This window comes from Sinocyclocheilus anshuiensis, unplaced genomic scaffold (assembly GCF_001515605.1).
Source record: "Sinocyclocheilus anshuiensis isolate Anshui unplaced genomic scaffold, SAMN03320099.WGS_v1.1 scaffold207, whole genome shotgun sequence".
Taxonomy (NCBI): domain Eukaryota; kingdom Metazoa; phylum Chordata; class Actinopteri; order Cypriniformes; family Cyprinidae; genus Sinocyclocheilus; species Sinocyclocheilus anshuiensis.
This window is the reverse complement of record NW_015551045.1, coordinates 3,331,116-3,349,952: the sequence shown is the minus strand read 5'-3', so window position 1 is coordinate 3,349,952 and position 18,837 is coordinate 3,331,116. Positions and strand designations below refer to the sequence as shown.

Below are 18,837 nucleotides of genomic sequence, written 5' to 3'. Positions count from 1 at the left end.
TTTGCCCAGCAGTCAAATGCTAAAAACCCACAGTGGCAAAGGCTGTAATGGATGAATGACAGCTAATCATGTACTGACTGGTCAGATTGCCAGCAGAGAGGGCTTTGCAAAGATGCATTAGGGGCCGTTCACACGACAACGTTTTCAGCCAAAAACGGGAAACTTTTTATGCGTTTTGACTGTTCGTTTACACGACAACAGCGTTTTGGGGGACTGAAAACGCATATTTTTGAAAACAGGTTTCAAAGTGCAAGTTTTTGAAAACGCCACCGTTATTGTTTCTGTGTAAACACCCAATACGGGAATCTTTGAAAACGGTGACGTCATGCTCGTGCATAGTACGTGTTAGGTATTTAGACATGTGCAGTACATGTCGATTTTAAAGGCAAGCGCGAATAAACATACACAACAATGGCGGAGTACATGGTACTGTTGTTGATGATCAAGAGTTTGCTAACGCTTCTTTAGCAAAGTGTGGATTTACCAATATTACAACCAACAGCGGAGACGCATCATATACAACATATAATCGTCACTTCCCTACAGGTACTGTTTAGTAACAAGGTGGCAGCGCCAACTACTGGCCTGGCATACGTAATACAGCGTTTTTGGCCATTTTCGCGGATATGTGTTAACGCAAATCGTTTTGAAAACATTGTCGTGTATACGTGAAACTTTTTAAAATCGCAAGGGAAAAACTATTCCATTTTTGACTACATCGTTGTCGTGTAAACGTAACCTTAGAAGGTTAGGTAGAGAAAACAGAGAGGAAGAAAGACAGAATCACACAATACAGTAAGTGAGAAACAGAGATTACATTGCATAGGGACAAGACAAAGAAAAATAACAGACAAGCTTATTTGTCCCCATTACTCAATGGCCCATTTCTCTTTGTCTCCTCTGAATAGAGAGATTTCAGATCAAATTCTCTTTATTATGGAAGGTGATTGTAACCAGCACCAGGGCTTGGTTGTCTGCAATACGTGCAGGTAATTCTTCTGAAATAATCAGCAATCAGGCTGATGAGACAGCCTGTTTGAATTTCCCTTTTCTCTGTGTGGTTGCTTTCATTATCATATCTGTTCAATAATCAGAGAGATGCATGAATGTGAAGAACACACAAAAGGCTTTAAGACAGGAAACAGGTGGAGGGTTTCAAAACGGTTGTATTGTGCATGATTCTATGGCATTGTTAAAATGTCTTTCCTTTTTGGCAGACATCACCTACTTCTCTCTCTTAAAAAAAAAATATTTTTTTGCTTGGTAATAATATATATACTTATATTTCTATATGCATATAGTTCTGACGTGAGTCATGTGAAACGACTTAAGCCTGATTAATACTGTCCTTGATCATACAGTGTTTCATAGATTAAAATAGATGAATAAATTAAAAGCATTGCATTCTTGTGATTGACTATTCACTCTCTGTTTGACGCGGGTGGTCGGTTATAGAAATGGAGTCAAAGAAATGTTGCAGCCACTTTGATGAAACGCTTTTCACCAGAGCTGCTGGCGTAAGAGCTGCTCCAATCTCATGTAGCAGCAGGGAATTAAAACACACAGATTGTATTTCAGACCACTCTTTTGTGACATGACCATCTATATATAAGTAATCCACTGCAGGAGACCCAATACACCAAACCTAATGAAACTGATAAAAATGATACAGCACAACAATTGCGTTATCATTCTGTGGTACATGTTAAATGAAAGCTTATAATGTAATCTCATTCATAGTTACACATTTAAAGGGTATAATGTTTTATAGATACTTCAAAGGTTTGACCTCTGTTTTATACAGTTCTGAATGCGTATACAAATGTTGCCATGCTTTTTCAGAATTATAGCAATGCAACCTTTAAATCCCAGATTTCACACCCTTTGATTTCTCTTCACTTTTTTCCCCACAAATAAAATCTCCATTTGATTGGTTAAGTGGATTAAAGAGGTTGGCTGAATTGAAGTGAATTAAATAGATCATTAGATTGATTGCTTCGTTGGATGCTGTTCCACTCTGGGCGGTCTCCAAGCAACAGCATGTCTGCTGCTTGTCTTTTGAGCATCTAAGCGCATTTTAGGTGAACATTTTTTTTTCTTCCAGCACAATTTGCGCAGTAGCTTGCGTCCCGTTAGTTGGCACCACACTTGCTCATGTCAGACATTCTTGTAGAGCCTGTGCCATGCAGATAAGCGCCGCGATGTGGATGACTTCACGGCTTGCACAAACTGGCTAGCAGCTCAGTGGCTGGGATCATCCTCTTCTGCTGCTTAGACAAAGATATTCAAAGTAGCTTAAATTAGGAGCCAAACTAAGGTGGCCTGCCCACAATCTTATGGTCTCATATATACCAGTTAAAGTACTGCTTATCTACAGCAAATGCAGCTTGAAAAGAACCTGTATGCCATTCTGCGAGAGTTTAAAAGCATTTCCAATTATCAAAATGTAAAAATAGTATCCATTGATTAATAAATTGACCTCATGATTGTTTAAATAGTTCATTATTAACCATATTAATTTTCAGTAGACCGGAATATAGTAACAAAAGCCTCAGCATGGGAAATCAGCGATTCATTCATAGCAAGAAAATTCAGCAACGACTTGAATCTCATAAGATGCAAGTTATAGTCTTTAAAAATGAGCTTTTCAGTGACCTTAACACACAAACTCTGACCCATTGACCCATGGTGTTGGTGTGTGAGTTTGTGTTAGTTTGTATTCCATTAAAAAAAAAGTCCTGAAATGGAATAAAACATTAAAAGCAAAACTGCAGCATAAATATTCAGACATCTTATAAATCTTTCTCAAACATCACCATCTGAGCATTTATTTTGTTTTTCTGATAGAAAGTGGGTGTTTTTCCCATCATCCCTCTGAAGAGGAGCTCAAGTGGTTACATTGTCCTCTCGGCCTGCAGTGCTGCAGTAGGGATAAAAACTAAACCCCCATTTTCACTTCTCACTTAGGTTTAGGGTTCTTTTTTACCTCAGTTTGAAGTGGCTTAGCATTGACAACACCTTTCATCTCACAGCTCATTAGCGCAACATGTTATGCCACAAGCCAGCGGCCACCATTGAGTCCGTCAGGCGCTTGTTGCTGGAGTGTCTTCTGTAGCACTGGGTCTAGAATCCACTTCTCCTGGGGTTTCCCTCTTTTCATTTATTCTTCTACTGCTGAAATGTAGGTCAAAACCCAGTGCCCCAGCAGTGCAAGTGTAAGGAAAGCCCATAACACTCTTTCTCCTTCTCTTCTGTGACCTTGCATGGATCAACCAGACCTCTGCAGAGAAGTTATGATCTTTAAATTAATCATAATTTGACAATACGCTTCTCTTGGTTTTTCCTTGAAGAACGGCTCTGAATTAGAAGAGCATGTTAGCTCACTGTTTTCTAATTGTGTATTATAAAATTAATCCTTTAGAGACAGCATGTACATGCAGGAAAAAAGGTGATCAGGGCTTATGCATTGTTGATAATGATAATGCCACATCTTACTTTCAAGTAGGAAACTCGCACAAAACACTGAAGTGTATTATTCTTGATTAAACAACCGTCGATGTTCTCGTTCATTTTTTGTTCTTTCACTTTTTTTCTTTTCCGTCTCTTCAGACTTCTTCTGCCATAATTAACACATTCCATGTGCTATAATTAATACAGATGAATTAAAAGGGATAAAGTAAATTCTTAAGAGTGTGGAAAGGGCTGTGGGAAAAGCAGAAACAGAACGAGGAGAAATGTAATTAAACGGCTGAAGAAAGCCCTCTGAAATAAGGTTTTAAAATTTCACAATTAGTAAAATGGCTGAAAACTTCATTGCAAGTCTTGTTTCTGGTAAGTTACATGCTCTCCGTTGTTTGTGTTCTCAGGGTTGTTATTCTCCACTGGGGAGACTTTGGCAATGAAAGAGTACAAATATTTGAAAGGAGTGTTTCAGATTCCAAGTACAAGTCAAATTCTATGCATAACATCACACGCATGCTGTTGCTTTCCTCAGAAAATAATTTCTACTTGTCATTCAGTTTGTAAAATTAGTAGCAGTGATGCACTTACAATAGAAGAAAATTTGGCAAATGACAGCAGAAATGTGAAGCTTATATTGCTTATATTAATTTATATATATTATTATTATTTTTTTTTTTTTCATGATTAAAAACTGTTTGTACTGTGTGAGAAAATTAGTCATATTATAAAGTCAACATACTTTTTCTAAAATAAAATAAGTGCCTAGGCAAGAACGTAGTTGTTTAAACTTAAAAGATAGTGCCTATTTGAAAATTTGCTTGTATATTTTCAGAGATGTGAGCTCCAGGATGTTAGCGGCTATTCAAAGCTCATGAACTAGCTGCGAACATCTTTACCTCGGCCAGCTGTTCTGGAATTTGTCTCTGGCTCTGATGTCTCTATCCACCTTATTTCTTCCTGTAAGCGTGGGCACGGCAATTTGTAAATTGAATGTGTCTGGCTTCCGGTCTTATCTGCTTCCAGCTAATTTTAGCTGTACAAAACAGCTCGTTTTACTGCTTGATATTGCAAACTGGTGTGTCTTACCATATTATTTTAACATATTATGTTAATTATGAACACACTGGTTTGTAGTGCAAACAGTTTTACTGTTTACTGTGCATCGTTATTCTTCTCGTTATTTCCCTACAGCGGCTAATGAACCGGAAGTCTCGCACATTAACAGAAACCAGCTTACTTCCACATTGAAAAATAAGGTGAATAGGGGTTAAACATGAGCTATAATTCGACTTGTAATGGCTGTTGTTGTATATTAAATATTATTGTTCAATAAATAATATTTTATATAAATAATAGTAGTATTTAATAGAAGTATTTGGTATTGAGAAACGATCTGTTAGTGATGGTGATTTTAGTTACATTGTTAGACCATTCGATGGCGACAAGGGACTGTCTTTATAAATGAGTCAGTAGCAAATACTTTTATTTTGAAAGGGACCAAAACAAGGTTGAAATCAACAACATTATTTTTGCTTTCTTTCAACCAACACCTTGTAATGGTGCATTTCCACTACAGTGTCAGATCTGCACTCAGTGCCGCTGGCAACGCTACAACGCCACTGGGGCGTGTCAAATTTAGGGCAGAGCACGCCTCTGAAAACCATGTTTACACCCTGTTTGCATTTCATCTTCTTTTAACGGCAAATGATTTTAGCCTGGCGTTTTAAGCTCGATATTTGCATAAAGTCGAGGAATGTCCAACATTTTTGACGCTCTTGGCCGCTTTCAGCGATTTCTCTGCGCCACTTTCAATCCCATAATGCACTGCATGAGCATTTAGGCTCAACTTCCATAGGAATTAATTGAAAACACTCACTACGTGCCAGTGGAAACGCACCGTAGGACGCGACCAACAACTACAACGAGCGACGCTGTCATCAGAAATCACCCATAACAGATGAAAGGATAGTACGACAAAGGTATCGCTTTCTTCAGACGACATTCAAACTAATGTTTTATTGTGAATATGAGATGGAGCTGAAGAATGAATGCTGTATCAGATGCAGTTAATCACACTTGCACAGTGAATCTCTCTTATAATACTCTACATAATACAATAAGCTTTTAACTTCAGTAAAGCAATTCTGCGTTCCTCTACATTCTAGTTCTAAAGTGACACTTTGAATTAGTAACAGAGGCTTGGGCTCATCTGTTAAACTGTCAACTTGAGATTTGAATCTGTGGTGGAAGGAAAAGCCCTCTGAAATAAGGTTTTAAAATTTCACAATTAGTAAAATGGCTGAAAACTTCATTGCAAGTCTTGTTTCTGGTAAGTTACATGCTCTCCGTTGTTTGTGTTCTCAGGGTTGTTATTCTCCACTGGGGAGACTTTGGCAATGAAAGAGTACAAATATTTGAAAGGAGTGTTTCAGATTCCAAGTACAAGTCAAATTCTATGCATAACATCACACGCATGCTGTTGCTTTCCTCAGAAAATAATTTCTACTTGTCATTCAGTTTGTAAAATTAGTAGCAGTGATGCACTTACAATAGAAGAAAATTTGGCAAATGACAGCAGAAATGTGAAGCTTATATTGCTTATATTAATTCCTTTTAAATGGATCTGTGACATCACAATGGAAATTAATTTGCCTATTGTATGAGTGCCTATTGTATTATACATCACACCATAGGCCCTGTCCACAGTCATTTGATGTCTGAAATTTGCCTACACTGGATGCGAGCGGTGATATAAACATGAGCTGGCAATGCACAAACATGATTGAACAAGATCAACACATTTTCAAGGACAACACAGCACTTACCCATAAAGGCAAGTGAGACTCTCTCATCCTCATCCTTATTTTTTATTGTTGAGCCTGACAATGCATGCCACAGATGGCGTACATAGAGCCGGCCTGAAACTTGGATTAAACCCAGAGCTTTCCTTTATTTATAGAGTCAACAAAGTCATGTTACAGGCAATACCATGTAAAGATGTACAGTTATACTACTGTGTTTTCTCTGCCAGAGCTAAACTCTGTGTGAAGCAAGTATTTGTATGAAACTAAGAGACATGTTAAAGAGGATAATGTCCTATAAGTAACTATCAAACTAATGAAGAAACAATATTTTCATTTTGAGTGAACAAATTGATAGTAATAATATTTGACAAGCAGTAAACATGCATCACTACAGAGCAATCAGGATTGACCTGGGAGTAAACAACAGCTCAGTAGTCAGGACCTTAACAAACTATTGCCTGACTTACTATCTAGTTCATAAATATCCAAAATAGCTTTTTTTTAAACATTGCAATGGCAGTGTGATTAAATTGAACAATAAACAATAAATCCCTTTCCCCTCAGTCCCCATAAAAGCTGTGATTATATAATCTCTCTTAATGTTGACTGCAAATAGCAACTGCATTGTGGGTTATTTCAAGCTATGTGTCCTTCCCTTACCAGTCATTAAAACGTTAAAGTTTACATTAAGTAATAATGCAAACTTTCAGTACATGTTACAAATAATTTATATTAAATTAAACATGATCCTTTCCTCTATTCAGTGGCAGGGTATACAGTAGTCAAACCACCAATCAGATGTTTGTATTAATTATGTCTTCAAACTATATTTCACACCAAAGATTTATATAGTTTGCCAAAATTCAGAACCAGTCAGCAGATTTTGGGCCAGTCAGAATTTAATGCATCCGTACAGCACTGCGCTTCCGCCACAATGTAAAGTGATAAACAGCAATCATATCAAATCATAAAATATCAAATCATATCAAATCATATATATATGACGAAAAGAACAAAATACTGCCGACTGAACAAATTATTGAACAAATTGAATAATTGAACAAGTGAAAAAATAAGTTATGTTTCTCATAATTTAATTATATAATAATTCTCATTATATCCATACATCCATTTTATAAACCACTTATCCTATGTCAACTCGTGGGAATGCTGGACCATTATTATAATCGCTGTCTGCATTTTGATTTTAATAAAAAAAAAAAAATTTTAAACCTGGGGGTGAATGTAGACAATGTGATTATCATGTAATTGTTCATGAATGAGCTATCACTAGTGGGAGCTACTAGAACACTGGAGCTGCTCTGGAATACTGGGCATGTTAAGACATGTTTTTCAGCTTCCCAATTACACTTCTGCTAACAGAGTCTGACAGATGTGCGATTTCTAGGTATCTGGAATAGTACTGCATTACAATCAGGTAATTAAAGCTGAGCGCTGTGACAGTCTCGCAGGCAGTTCACTTCTCATTAGAAACCTTTGCATGGTGTCAGACAGTTAGTCTGACAGTGTTTGAACTCTGTAACTTTAGTCTTCATATCACTACTGATTCCCAGCCACTGTACATACTGTGTGCTCATCCTAATGGGCCTTGTAATTCTTTGCAAGAGTTTTTGCCATGTGCTTTTTTGAAAATGGCAAGTTAGCTGAAACAGATATTTCAGCTGACTAAAATGTGGTTGGTAAAGCCCATGACTGATTGAATTTCTGTATACATCACTATAAGTTACCTTTTTCACCATAAGATTAGGCTTGAAAAATATTGTAATCTGTATGTACCATTCTAGTTCTAAAGTGACACTTTGAATTAGTAACAGAGGCTTGGGCTCATCTGTTAAACTGTCAACTTGAGATTTGAATCTGTGGTGGAAGGAAGTAGTTCCAAACACTTGTGCTGTCGAACTGTTGCTCTATATCAGCACAGCTGTGATTACAGAATATACACATCAGGTTATGTGCACTAACATCTAGTGCTTTATCTCTATTGCACGTGTTTGTCCTTTGTCTGACCAAAACAACAGCTCTCTGTACAGCTCTCTGAAAAAGCTTCAAGCAAATGACCCTTATTGGGTTGTAATGCGGGAACGTCCATGCTTGTCCGATCACATTTCTGTTCTGCACCAACACCTTGTCACAATCATCCTCATTAACAGTAAACTTCTGTTTCTTGTCCCATTCCAATCTGCCTTAAAGCAATAGTTCTGTATTTATTTGTCACTTTATGAAACCATGTTAGTGCTGACTCATAAGTTAACATCTACATGCAGGGAACACCAGTATTGTAGGTACTCGCTATGAACAAATATTATTACAAATTATATGCAAATTAGAAGGAAAAAAAAACTTGAGCAGAAGTGGCGGTGTACTACACCATCCATCAAAGTGTCATTTGTGATGGATTCATAGCAGAGGGCATTTGCATTATTTAAATTGTACAATATTTGCATTTGTTTTTTTGGTCATGTTTTGTTGAGAAATATTGTCTTTCATGGATAAGCCTGTATGCAGTATTATGCAGATATCACAAAAAAAAAAAAAAAAAAAAAACTGCCATCTGTGGTTGCCAGAATAATTCTGGAGAAAGAAAGAAAGAAAGAAAGAAAGAAAGAAAGATGCATCCTAATTTTCTCTACAACAATTCTGAATCGATTTTGAACATTTAAATTTGAATCATGAAACTCACTTATTGACAGATGGCTGATTTCAAATGCTCATGTGTGCTTTGTATGTGTTCGTTTTGATGCTCACTCACAGCTGCAGCTGTGCATAATTCTTTGTAAGTGGATAAATGCACTTGCATCACAAAATGCTTTTATGATGTGAAATTAATGTAAACACAGTTATTTCTTAAGGACAGGACGAAACATCTGAATTCAGTCGGATCGTGAGCTGCCTAAAGATCCCCACCCCTACAGGTTTTCACCATGTAGCCTACTGTAAAAGGGAATTAACAGGTAGCATTTTTACATTGTTTACAGTTAAAATGATGATAATTTTTTTACTGTGTGGGTCTAACTTTAACTTTTCACTTCAAAATAGAAACAGCATTTTTTTTGTACAATACAAATCTAAATAAATAACAACACACCCCTGACCCAATATATTTTAATGAATTTCTAGGCTACAAACACTTCTTCCTTAAACGGTATTAAAAAAAATGTAATTCATTAATATTTAAAAATAAGTAAAATGTCTTAAATATCTTAAATAGTATTTAAAAAATCTTTAATTATATTAACCATTTGAAGAGTTCTTACATTTGAGGATGGAAAGACAGAAGATGATTAAGCTAGATTTACTCTACTGAGTTAAAGGGACTCTGAGTGAAGTATGTGTGAGAGTAGTGGAGTGAAGCAACAGTAATTCCCCCTCCTCGCTCAAAGCATTCTGTAATCAGTCCGCTCCAGCTCCACTCCCTGTTTTGCTGATAAGCAGCGTTAGGTTCCAAGGCCTTGTCGAATATGTGTCCCAGCCCGTCGTAGTGACGAAAAACAATCTGTGATACATGATGCATTTTGAGATTGTGTGAGTTTATTCTGGCATTAAATAGTGTTCGTTTTATTTCCTCAGGTATTGTAAGCATTGAATTTGATTGTGAAAACCCTGCTTGAACTCATTCCTGTGCTTTCTGATGTAGATGTCATTTGGTGTCAGCTTTCACTTCTGATGGTATACAGACGACTTCTTGGGAACTAAAGTACCCGCAGAATTTGAATCTGAAACAACTTCAGATTGAAGTCTGGAGCTTACTAAATAAATGATGTACTCCGGCATACACATGACAAGTATACATACTTTAATGCTGAAAACTCAACCCGTCATTCACTGAGCTGCAGCCAGTATGATTTCCTGCCATCGTGGCAAAACCTTCTGCTGAAGGCTGGAAGGCATTTGTAATGAGTGGTTTTATCTGACTTGTTTTCTCCCTTTGTGCAAGAGCTTCTTGACATTTCTGATTGACTGAGCAACATAGATTTCCGTCTGTTGCTTCCCAAATATCTTTCCAGCAAATTGGGCCTTGTGAAGCGTGAAAAAAGCTTATAGTTCTCGGTTGTAATGCAGAACATAAAACAAAAAAAGAGACATGTCCTGTAATTGTTTGCTGTCACATACTCAGTTACAAGATTCAGTTACAGATCCCACTCAATGATTAATGTGGCGTTCTAAAGATTTCAACGTTCATTTTTAACTCCCGAAGAACTTTTCGCCACTATTTTTAGTCATGGCATTGGATGACTTAATAAATGTAAGCAGATAAGATTTCTTTTGATGTTTGTTCCCATAGAGAACCTGCAGAGGATTGCCTCATCAATAATGGAAGTCTTAAAACATGAGCGATACTCATCACTGTGGATTTGAGACTATTCCTATTCCCAGCTCAGCGGAGGTTCACCGAGGACAGTGTCCCCTGTTCCATGTTAGCAATATGGTCAGAGAGATAACTCTTGGAAAAAGCTTGTTTTATCCCTCCAGCGACAGCTGTGAAAATGCAATCATTCGAGTTTGAACTTTTGAAGGAGCCTTAAGGATCTCACACCAACAAGGCTGCATCTCTCCTTAAAGTGCGATGAATTATTGAAGTGTACAACTGAGAAAAGCATCTCGCCCAATCGAGGGCAACCGAACAGGAAAATCTGTTAAATGTGAAGTCTGAGGAAAAAGTCGGAATCTTTTTCCTGTTTTAGAGTAATTTGCCGAGATTGGAGAAAAGCTTCACATGCCAGCACAGGCTTTCTCTCTAAGAGGACATTAGATCAGAGGAATGGGGAAAGTTGGGGGTGAAGTGAAGTTTAAAAAAGGCTGTCAGAAAGTCTTGACTAATTCTTTTTTTTCTCCTCCAGGAATACACGATTGATGTGTTCTTCCGGCAAAGTTGGCGGGATGAGAGGCTGAAGTTTGATGGGCCTATGCAGGTTCTTCCACTTAATAACTTGCTCGCCAGCAAGATCTGGACTCCGGATACTTTCTTCCACAATGGCAAGAAGTCAGTAGCCCACAATATGACTACACCCAATAAACTCCTGCGGCTGGTAGACAACGGAACTCTTCTCTACACAATGAGGTATGACTTGGTAGTCTCTATTATGGCCTTGATGCATGTTGAGCAACTTCACTTAATGTTTTGCACAGTTTCTGCTTCCAGTCTACGATGCAAGCAAGCGATCTAGTTGCGTCGCACCCTTCACCTGCAAACTACGCAACCAAATGGTGAACTTGTGTGTTATACAAGTATTCTCCTATCTGGCTTTGGGGCGAGGTTGTCAAACTGAAAACAAATTCTGCCTGATTTCTCCAGCCCTTTCAGATGAGCTGGCAGAGGCAGACTAATGCCTTCTTATCATTAGCGGACTCCAAATGAACGGGACGATGGGGAGCTGGCCCAGCCTGTGACGCAAACACCCCAAGTACTTGATGAATGAGTCAGGGAATTGAATTGTGACTAGCTTGGCCAGGAGCTGTCCAGAGCAATGTGTTCAGATGCCATAGACAGAGTAGGCCAATTGCACCAGCCATTTTGACACAGCACCTGGGCTGCTCGTGCACAGTCACTATGAGAGATTGGTCATCTGTATCTCTGAGCTAGGATGGGTTTTATCTTTTCAAATCTTTTTAGCTTCATCCAGAATGTAATAAATTGCCATCAACCTACAGGAAAAAGGTACTACATCATCATATTACCGCTAATTTACCTGACCGCCATAACCTTGAGGTTTCCCATAACATAAAAAGAAAAAGCTTTTTCTCGAAAGTATGAGGAATGGAAATTCTTGAAGCGCTGCAGAAATGCTTGTGAGAAACTGCTATGTGCTTGAAAAGATTCCAAGATCTATGCTAGATGTTGATCTGCGTCCTACGAAACTGCATGCAATCGATTAAAACAGAGAAGTTCTTGCTGACTCTGCTGTGTTCGGAGTTTAACGGTAACACGCCTCATGCATTAAACATACATGAATTTCGTATTTGCAATATGTACATAGCTTAAAAATATTCATGAAATCCTTTTACCCTGAGGTAAGAGACTGCACTTGCCAGGGAGCCAATAATGTAGCACAGTAACACTTGGTAATTCATCATACGCAATAGTCTGGATACATTGCATTTTAACCATGCAAGATACAGTACTGTGTCGAAAACGGCAGTTTTAAAGATTATTTTCTCGTCACAAGTTAATACACTGTTTTCTATTAGCGCTTTTTCCCTCACATAAGGTGTTAAATCTCAGCAAACATGAATTTAGTCACTTATTCTCTCCAGTCAATCTCCAGTCTGTCAACTCAAGCATTTGAATTACACGATACATAAGCTTTAATCAGAACTGCAAATCTAGGCATTTTCCAATTCATAATAGTGCTTGTCCACAGGGATTATGGCGATAATGAAGGTTGCATATGAAATAGACCCTGTGTGGTGGCGCACTAGATATGGAAGGGCGATGCTGCTCCATTCTCTTCTAGGCCCTGTCTCATATGAATTCATTTAATATGGCTTCAGTGCTCCCCAGGCTAAGAATAACATTTGAATTTGGATGCTTTATTGAAGGCTTGTCACTCTCATTGTGTTTGCCCACGGGGAAAGCGTGTTGCAAAAAAGTTGTTAACTAGAGCTCCTAGGGATAAGAACGCTGATGTTTCCGGACCATTATGGGCAAGGACATAATTGCATTGTATAAGTGTTTGGTTTATTTGGCGATGTCTGTCACGCTTTTTCAGAATTTCAGAGAGGCTAATTCACAAAAAAAAAAGTATTTGGTTTGAACTTAAGGTATGGTAATTGTCTCTGATTATCTTTTGCAAGTGAACGTAGCATGTAAATGTCCCAGCTAATTATTGGCCATTTTTTTGTAGTTGCTCTTTTCTGCGTTCAGTAAGTTATCTCCCAAACTTTTTTGTTATTTGGTTTGTGAATTAGCCTGAGTGAAAGACATCGCCAAATAAACCATACACATTTACATTAATGCATTTGGCAGACACTTTTATCTAAAGTAACTTACATTGCATTCAAGGTTCATACATTCTGTTTGTGCATGTGTTTCCTCGGAATCAAACTATGACCATGCTGTTGCAAGCTCCATTTGTGACTGGTTGAGCTACAGGAATGCCCCCTTTCAGGCCTTCCAGCCTTTCCACTTTATCACCATGTTGTAAGATAAAAAATATGGCATCTTTGCTCCTTACGCGTTATCATAACATCTCACTATGATAAACTATGTTAACTATGCTAATGTTATAGTTTGAAAACTGGAAGTTTTTTTGATGCAGCTTTTAAAATGTCTTATCTTGTCATGTTTAGTGTAGCACATTGTAAAGCTTCACTTGTGTCTTTGTGTTGAGTTGTGAGAAAAGAAAGAGAAGCTAAATGATTAATCATGTTTTATTGCTTTCTTACTGCAGCAAGTCTGTTTTGGGCTCTTTGTCGTGGTAGTCTTTTCAAGTGAAGTCAGTGTCAACCCTTTTCTTTTTTTACAGTCTACAATGTGTTTTCATGCATTAAAAAAGAGTCGGTCCAGGGTCATGCTGTAGAAAATGTGGAAAAGAGAATCTCAGTGACTTAAGGATTCATTATTTAATTATTTAAAACATATATATGTAATGTTTATAATGTTTAATATAAAACAAAACATTATATTAAAACATACACACACACACACCTATATATATATTCGGTTCATCTCTAAACGGTTCAGTTTGTATCACTGTTTTAGAGTCACTGTTTCGATATGGTTCGGTATGTGCTATGTTTAGGGAAAAACTATACTGTCAAATAAAAATAAAGAAAATAAGAATAATCTATCTAACTACAAGCAACAGCACAAATAAATACAATAGAGTAAAGATACAAATAAAATAAACAGTGATTTTCAGTTGTTTTTTTTGGTAGGTCTAACATTAGTTTTTAGGTACAGAAATTGAATAAAGTAATGAAATGTAAAACAGCATTGCATATTTGACTGTATAAATTAAAGATTAATCTTTATTAAAGTTACAAAAGCTATTCAAACAAGAGCAGTGAGTGATTTTTGTTGTTGCTGTTTGATTAATATTAAGAAAGTGCTGTCACTTTAAGACACTGTAAGTACGTTCAGCCGGCTATGTCTGCTATAGGATACTTACCAAGACGGGCATTTTGACATAATTTTTGTGTGAATTTGTCCATTTAAACACAATACTTCAGAGAGAGCTTAATATTTGCGCGTGTTCTGAGGCGCGGGTTCGCGCGCTTCAGATGAGCGCACGCACAAAACTTCTCACTGCGCGCACGAGCTCGCGTCCTCTGGCTCTTAAATGTTTAAACTGGCAAGGCCTAATAAATGAGTTTAGTTTAAACACAGATATCAACGTGTGTTGTTTAGGTCTCACCTGCGCTATGATGGGATGACTGCTCATATTCCAGCATACGGCATTTGCATTGAACAAGAGTGAATGGGTTGTCCACTTTTTTCTTTCATCGCTGTTGTTGTAATGTATTGGGAAGCCAGAATGCGCATCTTTATAGCAAACCATATTACAGATGCATTGTCAGATTTAAGTTGAACCGCGGTCCTAGTGCGTGGCGAACCGTGTGTGGAGACCCATACGGTTCAATTTTTTTTCCGCGAACCGTTCCACCCCTACTTACGATGCTTTTGGGAAATGCAGCCCAGATCGTTGCTTCTCTAATTTTACATGCAAGTATAGTCGAAATCACAACACAGCTATTGTCTTTATCTTATGTGTATTTGATTTCATCAGACGACGGCTCGATTATAAATCAGGATTTTTGTGCAGATTAACATCTTGGAAGGCATAGCTGGTGTAATCTTAATGGGTCTCGTTTCAGTCACTATTTCATGTTAATTTGATTGTCTGACAACAGAAACAGTCAAATATAACAATGAAAACATTTTTATTGAGAATTTGGCTACATCAAATTAGAGTATGTGGGTACAGAGAGGCAAACAAATGTAATAATAAATAATAAAGGTGCATTTTGCATGTTCAGAAGTGAGCTGTCCTGTCCTGCAAATAATGTAAACAGGCTTGTGTAAGTAAATTGCTCAGTGCAAAGAAAGAGAAGTAATGGGAACCTGGTATTTCTATGTTCTTTTTTCATGTGTCTAATAGACATGAACAAGAAAAACATCTATGACCTATGAAACATGTCTAGTCTTCATGCTCTATGTTGAGTATGGTTTCACTAATAATAAACATACATTTGCATAAAGCATCCATATTTGTCCATGCCCATGTTGATTAGAGTTTTAAAAAATGGAAAAGTATTCAAGGTACACTTAGAACAGATAAAAATGTGTGATTACGTTGCGATTAATCACGTTTTAACTCATGACAATCATGCAATTAATCGCGATTAAATATTTTAATCGATTGACAGCCCTAATATATATATATATATATATATGTAAAATAGTGCTGTCAAAATCAGCACATTAATGCAAAATTCAAATAACTATTAGGCTAAGTAATAAAATAAATCACGAGAATTCACTGACCAAAATCAGCTTGAAAATGCTAACAAGGATTGATCCGTAATTTTTTTACTCTTGTTATTTCATCAGTCAGTCATGGAAGTCTGGTGGTTGATGGGCTTCTGGCAACATCAATTCCAGGAGAGAAGGCAATTCTATAGATTTGAGTGCACAGATTTGAGCGTGCACATCCGAGTGAGAGAGAGTGTGCGTCCTGTTTTGTGCATTATATACTGTTAGATGTGTTTTGTCCACATTTCATATGTTGTATAATTTTATCACTAGTTAACAAAGATACATTAACAAAAAAAATAAAAAATCTTTTAGAAGGGCCTCACTGATTAATTTTGCCTGGGGCCCCCACTTCCTGTAGGTACGCCTCTGCTGTTAGCCATTATACTGTGCTTGTAGTGCATGCTCTTCAATTGCATGCAATAATGCAGTGCTAATACAGTGGCACACGCTGTAGCTGTAACGCCCCTGTGGACTGTTTGTTGTGGTTTCTTCCCTTTGTGTTGGTTTAGCCTGTCTAATCATTAGTTAATCACCGTCATTGTGCTCACCTGTCTGCCTCTAATTATTCACCCCATATTAGTTCCTGTCTGTCTGAGCATTGGTGTCGGTTATTGTTAATGTTACCCCGAGTGTGTGTCTCACCTACCTGAACCTGCCTTGTTGTGTCTACAATAAATGTCATTATTGGAATCCTTGTCGTGCTCGTCGTCCTGCCTGCCTCCACACACCCGTTTCCGTGACAGTAGCCTGTATCATTTCATATTAAAGCACGAATGAAACTATGAGCATGTGTGTCAGATCCGCATCACGTTTAGCAGCGGCAGCTCTTAAAGTAATAGCAACCAAATCACCTAATAACCCAGCTGCTGTGTTGTCTGTTATTCAAAGAACAAACGAAAAAAGAGGAAATCAATAACTTTGGATTCAACTATATTTCATTTAGAATTTAGTGTTTGATAACTTTATTCAATTTATGTATGTTTCCTACTTGCTCAAGGGCGCAGGTAAATATGACATTTATTATAATGGGTTTATGTGAAGATTGTTTTAAATTAATTTCAATTAGAAGTTGTTATTTTTAAAGTCTAATAAATGTTAAAATTGATAACTCTCAATTATACTGTAATGTTGAATGGCTATAGTCAATGGTTAAATGTTAGGACAAAAATAACAATTTCCTAGAGACATCAGTAGAATTGTTATCAGTGATACTCGCCTTCAGTCATAAAAAGATGCAATTTAACAAATATTAAAAATATACTGGCTTTATGTTGTTTATTTCTACATTCATTTGAAGATTGAATGTGAAATTATTGCAATCTAAAAGTATATTTAAAGACTTTAATGTTAGGTGGGATTAATCACAATTAATCACGATTAACCGTGATTCATTTCAGAATTTTTTTTTTTATTTGTGATTAAATTATAAATAATTATAATAATTGAATAAATATAATAAATATTACAATAATCGAATTAAAACAAAATACTAAATAAAACAAAAATACATTTATAAAAATAGATGTGCTTCTTTCTAATGTAGTGATTTCTGCCACAGTTCTAGGGTGTTGTGGGTGGTTGCAAGGGTTTTTGGTGTTGTTAAGGTATTATGCGTGTTTTTGTATGTTTTATGTGACTACATGCACATATTTTGGATTCTGTTATTTTGTGTGCGCGTTTTGTCTGAAACCAATGGCAGCAGTTATATTCACATATTTCAGATGGCCAACGTGAAAAGGACCATGAAATCAAAATGACAGTAGTGAAATCATCAGGTATTCTGTTCATTTAACCTTGTATTAAAGCATGTCACGAAAAATACTAACACATCAGCTTTTCTGCCACACAGTAGATGTGCCTTGGCTATTATATGTCATAATGAAATGGGTCTAGGGCAAAGCTGTATGAATGATTTCTAAACATTCAGTGCTGATCTGTATTCAGTAAGTTAGATGTTGTAGAGCTGACTCCAAATATATGAGCACAGGGAGCAAACTACACGCAAAGTAATGTGATAACCAGATCAATATTTACTGTATAAAGTTTAAAAGTATTTGCACTTTATAGTTTATAAAGAGCAAATATGCCCTTCATAGTGTTGCTATGATAATACAATCATTCAGTATAAAATACAATGGCAACATCAATCAGGATTTTCCGGTTACACTATATGTTGTGTCCTTGTTACAGTGTAATTATACATTTAAGTACTGAGTAATATTAATTAACTACATGTACTTAATCTATGGTTAGGGTTAGGATTAGGGTTTGGCTTAGGGTTACTTGCATGTAATTATGCATAATTAATTGTTAATATAATAGTAAGTACATGTAATATATGTAACAAGTACACCTTAAAATAAAGTGTTACCAATTTGGTAACGCTTTAGATTACAACCCGCAAAGAACTACGTAAGTATACTGAATTTACGGTGTACGTTTCTGTAATTATAGTGTACCTATAAAGAACGTACGTGTAGGTATAAGGGACCAATGTGTTACATTTGGGCAATAAGGGGGTAACAACCAGATATGCAACCTGCAAAGTAAACTGAAGTTACAGCATAACTTTTTTGTAATTATAGTGTACCTATTCAGTACCTCCGTGTAGGTAGGGGAATAATATGTGACATTTGTGGAATAAAGGGGTAACAACCTGTAAAATTACAAATCATTTATACTGTAAGTATTTTGAAACTAAGAGGTACCTATTCTAATATCACGTAGTATGAATGGCCTAAACAACAATCTTATATTTGGGAATGATTTAGAAAGACGATATACTTTTTATATTTTATATTGGTATTTTATTATAGGCGTATAGGTATTTTTTAACCATGGGGTGCATATTCTATTATTAAAGGATATATGATGGAGATTACTGAACAACAAAACTGGACATCTAGTGAAATCAGTTAATGAGTCTCTGCTATGATTTATAATTCACGAGTTTACTTACCTTATGAAAGCATATTCGTCAATCTCAGCAACTTCACACCAGCAACTTCTCAGCACCACTATCACCAAATAACTTTGCATGATATACCATCAAGGTTCAATGCAGCTTAAAACAAG

The 18,837-nt window shown here is 36.7% G+C and overlaps 1 protein-coding gene across 1 annotated transcript in view; it reads left to right on the top strand.

Moving 5' to 3' along the window:
• The window catches only part of LOC107661712 (gamma-aminobutyric acid receptor subunit alpha-3-like), a 151,893-nt gene that overhangs the window by 64,221 nt on the left and 68,835 nt on the right, over positions 1-18,837 (top strand). The window contains exon 5 of the mRNA XM_016451454.1: positions 11,126-11,346. Coding sequence (XP_016306940.1) covers positions 11,126-11,346 — 221 coding nt within the window. The remainder of the gene's footprint in view (positions 1-11,125; positions 11,347-18,837) is intronic.